The sequence below is a fragment of the Trachemys scripta genome, chromosome 2 (genome assembly GCF_013100865.1).
Source record: "Trachemys scripta elegans isolate TJP31775 chromosome 2, CAS_Tse_1.0, whole genome shotgun sequence".
NCBI lineage: Eukaryota > Metazoa > Chordata > Testudines > Emydidae > Trachemys > Trachemys scripta.
Genome location: NC_048299.1, coordinates 242695566 through 242706327, shown reverse-complemented (window position 1 = coordinate 242706327; position 10762 = coordinate 242695566). Strand labels below are relative to the sequence as shown.

At 36.6% G+C, this 10762-nt stretch overlaps 1 protein-coding gene across 1 annotated transcript in view; it reads right to left on the bottom strand.

Moving 5' to 3' along the window:
* Positions 1 to 4001: 4001 nt before the first annotated feature.
* SDC2 (syndecan 2) overlaps positions 4002 to 10762 on the bottom strand; it is a 98208-nt gene continuing 91447 nt past the window's right edge. Inside the window, exons 3-5 of the mRNA XM_034763341.1 lie at positions 10061 to 10194; positions 6706 to 6850; positions 4002 to 5203 (exon numbers count right to left, since the gene is read on the bottom strand). Of these exons, the coding sequence (XP_034619232.1) occupies positions 5040 to 5203; positions 6706 to 6850; positions 10061 to 10194 (443 nt within the window). The 3' untranslated portion in view covers positions 4002 to 5039. The remainder of the gene's footprint in view (positions 5204 to 6705; positions 6851 to 10060; positions 10195 to 10762) is intronic.

The window sequence follows — 10762 nt, the reverse complement described above, 5'->3', positions numbered from 1 at the left end:
ATGTTTGCTCTCAGAGACTGGGCCTGTTTCTGTGCAAATGGGAGAGAGAGTAGCTTAAAGAAGTTAAGGTTGGGATCTGCAGCAGACAACAACTCCTCTGCCTTCTGCACAGCAACTCCCTGGCTTCATGATCCTCTCAGCTATGTAGCACTAACATCAGCCTCCTCTCCTGCATAAATATTGTCTTCATTAAGTACCAGGGAAGGAAAGTCACTGCAGTTTGACAGCAACTCAAAATGCTGAATGCTTTGTAACTTCCAGTGAAGAACATATGCTGTCAGGACTTCTTCTCCCTTTCTCTCTTTCCTCCTACTTGCCCAAAATTCTGTTTTTGGGGTCATTCCCACACCACCTCCAAAAGCTAAACCCTATCGTACCAAATACAGAGGAGAGTTAGATGCCTATGTTTCCATAAATCCTTTCATCTGTACGCTTCCAAACCAACTGCTGAATCATTTCACTTCTCCGTCCCCAAATCCATATGGGGCCCTTTCCAGCTCTGGGCAATGTGTCTCTATTGGAGCCATGGCTGGTCCAGTTTTTTTTTTTTTTTTTGGGGGGGGGGGGGCACTCACCCGATCAGTTTGTTTTTATTGAAAAAATGCTTCATGGCCCAGAAGAGAATTGGAGCAATACAATGCTACCATAAAACAAATTCAACAGTATCAAGCCATGGTTTGCCAGTAAATCTGTTTTTTATCAGTTGCCTGTAATGCATGGGTGAGAGTTAAAATTGTAGCAAAATTAATTTAAGAGAAAGTTCTTTTAAAAACAGAAGGGACAACCAAGTTGTAAAGCATGAATACATTCAAGTTTTGGAGTCCCCATATTACTTATTATTGAAACCAACAGAATAAAAAAGTTACTTGCATTTATAGGAAGTTTTAATAACGCAGTTTGGTCAAGCATAGGTAAGGGATATAACTGATTACAAATTTAAGAAAAATATTTTCCTGCTTGCTTAATTCCCCCTGGACACCTCTACATAATATGAATAAGAGTTCCCTGTCACAGAACTGCTAGTTAGTATTTAGAGATGCTTGTTCTTTCCCTAACCCCCACTCTCCTGCTCTCTTAGGGCCTATCTACACTACAGTTGGGTCAATATAAGGCAGCTTATGCTGACCTAACTCTGTAGCGTCAACACTAAAACACAGCTCCCACCAATGTAATTTGCCCAGTACACTGACTTAACTCCACCTCTGAGAGAGGCATAGCGCTTAGGTCAATGTAGTTAGGTCGATGCAGTGTCAGTGTAGACACTGCAGTGCTTACATCAACTGTTGCTGCCTTTCAGAAGCCATCCCACAATGCCTCACACTGACAGTTAAACTGGTGCAAGCGCTCCTGGTGAAGATTTAATTACTGTGGTTGCTGTATGTCAACGTAGCTTAGGTTGACTTAATTTTGTCGTGTAGACTTGCCCTTCCATACACAATACTGTGCTAGCACAATCCTTCCAATACCAACAGCTTATATTTGACAGGAATATTCTTCTAAATTCTTACCATTTGTCTAAGAAAAGGATTTTGTTTAAAAAATAAAAATTCTGTTTAAGCAGAACTCCCTCTTGATTTCAATGGGAGTTCTGCTAAAAACTGATGGTAAGATATGACCCAACGTCATGAATCAAATATCTATCAGTAGTTAAACAGTAAGCTATTTTTCTGAAACTATAAGAACATTTTACATGTTCTTACTTATCCAATTACTTTTTTTAATATGACACTCACCAAAAAGAGAAAAACTTAAAAATATGAAATGGCAAAATGTATGGAGAAGCAGAGGTTCCAAGACATCAACAGTTCAAAGTATAACTAATATTCTTCCATAAAAGAAATGACATGAGACAGACACTTACGTTATTTACATAGGACTTCATTTGCAAAAATATAAGGAGGAAGCAAAATGTTTATCATCAATATTGAGTCACAATAAAACTGCACTGAGACAAATACTATAATTTATCAGTCACAAGGAAATGCTGTATCAGATTTCTAAGGAGTTTCACAGTTGCTACAAAAGCATTAGTGGAGGCTAGCCAAAAGGCCTAAGAAGCCAACCCATATATATAGATGCCACTTCTGGAGAGGGTGGCGTGGGGTTGGGGGAAGTGTTCCATAGCTTGGCATCTGAGTCTAGCAGCTGCCAAGCAACATTCATTAGTAGCCAGAGTGCTGGCTCCAGTGCTAGAACACATCCAGGAGGAGAACAAAGGGCAGCAAACTGAAGACACTTGGAAATTTCGGCCTAAGAGAAGACTGAAATTGTGCACAGATGCCAATTTCCTTTTTAATACCATTGCTAGAAAACAGATGATGTTGACAGAAGCCTGATCTCTACATTTATGAATGAAAACTAAACTGATGTTTGTAATCAAGATGAGAGCTTTGCTAGAATTTTGTTCTAATAGCACAGTGTTGGCATTGGCAGTGGAAAGGAGGAAAGGTCAGATTGTGACTCAAGGCAATAAATAATGTTGTTACTTTCATTCCCACTGCAGATTGCTTTGTTAAACAAATGACATTTCAGGAGGGTTTGGGGCTCTATTAAAATGCCCACACAGTTAAAGCTTTCCAAATTCCGCTGCATATTATGGGGTGTGTTTGAAGGGGTGATGTCTAGGGAAAAGAAGAGAACTCAAATAGGACCAGGAACTAGTCATTGCTGCTGGTTGTAAACAAATTTGAGATATGCATAATAGAGAACTTGTGTAGAACAATTTTAACAAAAATAATGAACATCTATATTCTATATGCTAAAATGCTGTATACAATATTTACAGTAGCTGGAAAGCATAGGATCTGAAATTCACAAGTGAAAAGGTTGGTTATTCAAGCAGTCTGATAATGATCTGCTCAGGAAGAAAAAGTAGACAACTTGTCATGCATTTAATGTTTACAACTAAACTAAATAGCATTTACTGCACCTTTAAGAAAACTCAATCTACCGTAAGTAATATGGGCGTGGGGAAGACTGGATGCCAGACTATACAAATGAAATATTAGTTTAGGCATGATAGACTTTATTTTGGCACTTTAACAAATATTTTATTTTACAGCAGTGGCACAGCATTTGCCTGAAATTTCCTTTTCTTGGCACAGTTATTTCAAGCAATTATTTTATGAATTGAATTTCACTAAATATTGCACAATGAGATATACCTGTTAAATATTTACCCTGTTTTTAATTAGTGAAGACATATGGCTTCAGAAAATCTGCCAGGAAGTGTAAGTAGTTAAAAAGCAACTATTATAGTGCAGAATAATTTTAATTTTTCCTAGATGACCATTGAACTTGGGGCAGCAGCAAATATAAGTTATGTGATTCTTTTCTCTGGATATGTATATACAAAGATATATACTTGTGAGAAGTAGTTCAGTTCAATCTTCTGCCCACCTAGTTTTGAAATTAAGAAATCAGAAAAGAAGAAATTAACAGACCTGAGGACGGAGCCTAACGTAGGCAAGCATGCTGTTGTCATCTCCATATGTCTATCTGTTGCAAAGCTACTTGGATCCTAACCAACAAAGCCTTTTCTCTTCTACTTGGAATACGTCTGTCTTCTCATATAAAGATATTCCACTTCTCAATTCTCCTTCTGGAGTCTGAGTTGAATCAAGCGGAGGTCCTCCAAAGGTGGAATAGAAGAATGAATAAAGAAATTATATCCATAATAAATGAAATTCTGTGTAGTCCTTTGAGTTTTACAACCTGAAATTAAATTTGCAGAAAGTATATGTCTGTGCCAATGTTGCCATTGTATATAATGCAAAGACTGAAATCCTCATAATTAACAGGCAAGTTCCAAGCATGTACACAAAGAAACATTGAGCGTGCCACTTCTGAATCTCTGTTCAAAGCATGAGCCTCATCAATAGCTTTTCTTGGTCTTGGTTTCCAAAGAACATCCTCCAAGATTTAATAGACATAATTTGTGAAATTAAACATAACCAAGTAGGAATAAGATGAAAAAAGTACAAAAGTATATGACTATGAAATTTCAGTATTAGGCCACATGATTTATTCAGTAGTGTTTATGTTCCCAAATTACAATTTATGTCTATCCATGTAAGACTACAAAAGTTACCATTAGAATTGTCTGTGCTTATAAAATACCAACATTTTCTTTTACTGTTATATATTCATTAACACCAGTCTGCGACGAGTTACATAGAATCATAGGCACTTCAAAGGCTTTAAAAGACGTTTACAACTTAAATGTATTTTTAAGAACAAAAATTGATATTTAAACCCCTACTTGTAACTTCAAATTGCAAGAAATTAACAAATACAGTGGCCATAGAAATCTGCAGCAACTTCTCAGAATACTGTTAGAGTCTTTGGGTTTGCTTAGGCTTGTCAGTAGCTTACTTCAAATCTTCCTTAAAGATTTGTTTAGTAAGGATATGACTATACAGTTTGTAGTAATAATCCAATTTTACACATTAATTTGCTGTTACAAATTTCACTGAAGCTACAGTTACATTGAGAAACAATGCAAAGTGTAAAATTGCTATTTGGACACAAATTTATACAAAGTGGAGATTAAAGTTTACATAGCTGAAAAATTACATTTACACTAAAAATTACTGTTATCTGAATTATCCGAAGACAAATTGCACCATGACAACTACAAAAAGGCATTTTTTTGGAAACAGATAAATTAATGAAATAAAAACTAACTTGTAAGATCTGAGACATGCTGACAAAAATTAAACAACTTTCATTGAGCCATAGGATAAAACAATCATTTTCATTATTTTATATTTATGCATAAAGTTTTAAAAATGATTCAGTGAACATCAATGGTTTTATAAAATAATGCTTTACCACTGTTATTCACAGAACACGGCAAAAGTTAAGTTTTAATTTTACATTTTTTTAAAGGAATACATGAAAAGTTTTAAATACAATGGGATTTTATCATAAAGGTGCCATAATGGCTCTTTAAAGAAAAAAGATCTTCATTATTCTATGCAAAAGCTTTATTTAAAAGAGTTCAGTGATCTCATAAATAGAGACACTAAGTAGGAATTTTATGCATAAAACTCCTTAGTAGGTGCCTTTTGATAGGCAGCACTGGATGGTTTACGTTCACCAAGGTCGTAGCTGCCTTCATCCTTCTTCCTCATGCGATATACCAACAGCAAGATAAGGAAAATTGCGAAGAGAAAGCCAATAACTCCACCAGCAATAACAGCTGCAATAAAATGAACAAACATTCACAATATGCCAAAATAAGATCCATAGCTCCACATTTGTTTTCCGGTACACAAAATATTTACTAGTCATTTGCTATCCTTTTAAAATTTAAAAAACTGTCTCCAATTAAATGATTATCTTGATTGGCTTTTTTATGAAATCATTGTAAATAGATTTTTAAACAGAAAAACATTTCAGTAAAGAGTTTTGTTTAAAAGTCAAAGAAACAATATGGCCCATAATTCTAAAGAAATTAAAAAGTACAGCTCAAAGTAGTAATATTTTTAGTTAACAAAAAGTCAATAATGCTCCCAGAACATATCAACAACATGATCAAATATAACAATAAAATCTTAGCTGCTTCTGAACTTACTTTTAACAAAGGGAAGTAACTTTTCTAACATTAAAATTACATATAATTTACTCTTGATTACTATTCTGTTTTACCAAGGAAGAAATTGATTCATGCCACATCTCCTTCAGTCTGTTACTCCATGACCTAAGCCTAAAATACATTTCCTGATGATAAACCTTGTATCCCTTTCATGTAGCCCAAAAAATGAGGACATTTCATTTGTCATGTATTTGCCAGCGTGCACAAGCTAACAATTCAAACGACACTTATCAAATCTGAGTATTTCCACTGGATATGCTATGTCAATGCTAGTTCTCTTTTATCCAAACCCCTTGAGCTTCAGGGAAATTCAGATTCAGAATTTTGTGGCTTGAGCTCACTTCTACGGCTCAAACACCATCCCCTTTTTGGGATACGCCACAAAAATAAATGCACTTTGAGAACAGTTTGGATGCCAAATTTCAATGGATAGGAGGATTTCACAGTTATAAATTCCTGGAAATCAGTGCCGATTATAAGAAAAACAGCACAGCTATACCAGTGTGACGCTATCTGGTGCTGCTCTGCTACAAGCTACACAAAATGAGGGGACAGCTTGTGTCTCCCTGGTCCACACATGGAGATGACCCTCCATACACAGACATCCCTGCTTCTCAGTGGAAAGAGAGGTTGCGGCTTCCTCCATGACATCATCTCCCCTGACCCCCAAACAACACTCAAGAGGGATAGAGCCTGCCAGGAGAAGGGACTGAAGGTCAGGCAGGTTGGGCATAGATCTTTGCCCTACAAGTTATCATGGAAACCCAAGTTCAAATTGCAATTCTCTCTTCCTGGGTTGTGAAAACTAAGAATCCCCAGGAGGAAGCACTGAACTTCTGGGAGATGGAATACCTTGCAAATAATCCGCAAAAGGGCAGGCTGTAGATTAAATAACTCTGGACGAAGCCCATCTAATTCTCCACAAAGGAATACTCGCTGCTCTGCAGAAACGTATAATCCTCAGGGACCCCACAGCAATGCGGAGGGTAACATCCCAGGGACAATATGAATTTTGATGTTTAGATTATTCTGCAGGTAACATCTTTGTATTTTCTACATTTTTTCCTATTACCTTGTAAAATAGTCCTTAACTAGCTGCTCCTTACCTGCAAGTACTTCTGTTCTCTGAAAGAGGTTTTCTGAGTGCTTCTCAGTAAATACATCAGTGTCATCACCTGGGTCGTTCTTATTTTTGTTAGCGTTAGAGTTAGTCTTGTGAATTTCCTCTTTGTCATCAATTTCTTCAGGTGACTACAATACATTTAAAAAAGCAATGATCGCATTACAAAAATGTACATTTCTGCACTTTAAATGGCACTTCTTTAACCTAGGTAGTCAGAAAATCATATCTAAACATGCACATTCCAACACAAAAAACAAAGTAGGGAAGCAGTAGTAAATTTATATAAAACTGATACAATCATCATGATGTTGAAACATGAAACCTGTACCTATGAGATCTGTACAATTATATTTTCCACATCTGTAAAAGTGCATTGAGTTAAATTACAAGATGAAAAGTCCTAAATGCCCACAGAATTACTAAACATAAAAAAATAAAGCCAATGAAAATACTACATCTGTTCAGTGGCCACACCACTGCCAGATCAACATTCAGCATCTATATTGCTTTGATTCTCATACATCATTCCCCTGGATAGGTTATTCTGATGAAACCAAACAACAACAACAACAACAACAAATGCAGTTTCACTGATAAGCCAGTTAGGAGGGACAGCTAACCGCAGGGAAAATCGAGTAAAAATATAGCAGGATTTACAGACAGTACAGAATTTGGCAGAAATCAATACAGTGTGATTTAATAAAGATAGATGAATGTGTTTTACATGGGGAGAGAGAATATTATGCACATGTATGAAACAAGAGCATGAAGATTAGCACACAAAATGATTATATGCTGATAAACAAATCATGGGTGTGTAAATATCAGTCCCCCAGCGTAATAATAGTGATAATGTTGTAACAAAATGTATCAAAGATTTTACATGCAAGACCAAAGAATTATTAGTTCTCTTTGTAGAACACCTGTGAAGTTACTTCTGACATACTACAGGCAGTTTTAGGTTCCACCTTACAGTAAAATTGAAAAGAATCCAAAAAAGGCAACAAGTGATTAAAGGTGTAGAAAACGTGATTTATGAAGAGAGAACAGAGTCTGTACAGTCTAGAGAAAAGACCGTGTCTTTATGATAGTTCCTCATGTATTACTTAGGCTAGCAAGAAGGAAGTAGTAGTCAAAGCACATTTTTTAAAAAGCAGCAAAGATCTAAAATGAAGCAAAAGGAAAAATTAGTAATCGCTATCATAATGAGGTCAATGAGACCTCATTAAGAAGATTGTGGAGTCACCATTACTGGAGACTGACAAAGGAAACAAGATTATTATATATTTATTACTTGTATTATCATAGCACCTAAGAGCCCTAGTCCTGGACCACTGAGCTAATGTGATTCTGCAGAAACCTATGAGTAATACTCTGCAATGATATAGGGAGACAGACTAAATCATTAAGGAGGACCTTGTTTTCATAGCATTCAAATAATACCAAGCCTCAACTCCTGATAATTAGTGGTACTGTGCTCTCTGCTGTTTTCAGGGTGAGCCATCCCCTTTTCATTGAGTGATAAGGGAGCAAATTAATCTTTCCCTCAGATTTAGAAGTCTGTCTTTGGAATAGATCTATAACTTGAAACAGCAGCATATAAAAATCAGTCTTCTCTATTCCACATTAATACGCTAATAAAGGAAGATCAAGCTTCTGGTCCTCTTCTCTGAGCCCCTTCACAGAGCCATCTCTCCCTTCCCTGCTTTTCCCTATATCACGCAGTCTCCACGTCAATATTTTAATACTAAGTGCAATTATCTCTTTCCAAGAGTATTTTCCACATTGCTTTCAATATTTTTTTAAATATTATCCATACAATAAGCTATTAAAACATTAGCAAAATCTTTTCAATGTACAGAAACTAATTGAACTGGTTATTTTACGGTTTTCCTAAAAGCTATATGTGATCAGCTCTTTTTTGAAAGAAACATTCATACTCAAAGCTTCTGCCCCATAGTTTAATAAGCACTGGATTCAGCATGCCCAAGCATTTCTATTAAAAATGGCTTTAATTACCTTATTTTTGCATGCCCTTCTTTGTATTTTATTTTACTTTTTTCTCCCTCTATACAAATAATAAATATAGTCCTTATGTAAACTGATAGGCTGACAGCCCTCACAACCAAAAGGAAAGATGCTCAAAAGTGACTAGACATACCTTGAAAAGAGTCTGAATTACAGAGAGCATGTGCTCTGCAAATCAGACCCTTTTCAAGATATGTCAAGTTAGGCACCCAAGGGCTGGTCTACACTGGGGGGGAGGGCGGGGAGATCAATCTAAGATACGCAATTTCAGCTACGCTATTCGCGTAGCTGAAGTCGAAGTATTTTAGTTCGACTTACCTGGCCGTCCTCACGGCGGCAAGTTGACCACCGCGGCACCCCCGTCAACTCTGCTTACTCCTCCTGCCGAGGTGGAGTACGGGCATCGATTCGGGGATCACTTTATCGCGTATAGACGAGACATGATAAATCAATCCCCAATAGATCCCGCCGATCCAGCGGGTAGTGTAGACGTGGCCCAAGATTCACTAACCCGTTTGGAAAATATTGACCAAAGCTGACTCCCAGCCACAGATGTTTAGCATGGGCAGCAACAGCACAAACTTCCCCAGAGTACTCGGCCAACAAGTCTCTGACCTAAAAGACCATCTCTAAGCACGAAGGAGCAGTTCTTGTCATAAGCATTCAATCCTGGTATCTCTGGTACTTGTGTCAGCATGTGTCTCACTTATAACAGTGGTTCTGTGATGTGAATACCTGTCAACTATTCTTTTAAACATTGTCATTTACACTGTTTTCTATCTGCGTGCCAATGGAATCGGTGAACGACATAGTAAGCATTGCAAAATACCATGTTAGAATTTTAAGGATGGTATTTTTCTCAAGAGAAACCTGGAGAAAAGCACAAAGCATACCACAAAAACAAACAAAATTATCCTTTTTATGGGCGAGTGGGGGGAGGCAGCTTAATACATGGCTTATTTAGCAACCCTTTTGGAGACATAATGAAGGGTTAAGACTATATTGCATGTTCACATATACCTATGTGTTCATGAGATGATGTGCTGTCCTGGTCTCGATACTCTCTTCTTGGAAGTGAAATCTAGAGTGGGTACACTGGTTCTATACTGGGAATTAGAATCTCTATGGCCAGCTCTACATTTGATTTAACAGAGTGTAGAAATATTAGGTAAGGTTTTTATGATTATTATAGGCATAACTATTCATTAAGTATATTTTCAAATAACCTTTTAAGGCATACAGAATTATGTTTGATTAAAACCATGTAAAAAGTATTACTGTGCTGCAGTAAAAAGTAAGTGCCCACAAACCTTCGTTTGTGCAGGAATCTTGGTCTGTGTTTTCAGTGTAGTTGTGTCAGCTTTAGGCGCATCACTAGTTGACGGTATCTTTGGAAGTGTTCTAGACGTTGCTATCACTGTATTATCTTCATCTTCTTCAGCTCCTAAAACAAAACAATGATGTTCAGGAAATCTCTGCATGAAAATCATTCGTACGCATTACATTTTAACTGTAGTAGAGTTCCAACCAAAAAATAAATGATGTTCTGCCCATGATTATTCATAACAACCTTGCTTTGCCACAAAACGTTTGAGATAAACTGCTACAATCCACTGTAGTTACCAAAATGTTTCTGCCATTTTCTGTCAGTTACCAGGCTTTGGCAGAAACATTTTGGTATATATATATATATATATATATTTTTTAAAGAAGAGAGCTTTCAGAATACAGCTATAGAATACAGGATGTAAAAGTTTGAATGAGAAGATAGGTCATCCCAGAATGACTTCTTGGCAATTACATGAACTTACTGACAACACGAAAGTCATAGGGAAGTTTGGATCCCATGACCAAGAACTATTTGGATTCAGCATTGTAAGGAACGGGTTCACACAATAATTAAGCACAAGGATACTGGATTCAAGGAAAGCAAAAGTGAAGGAATTAAAAAAAAAAAATCTAACTTGCAATGTAGTATATTAAAATCACCACTGTGAAAGGATGTTAAGGGA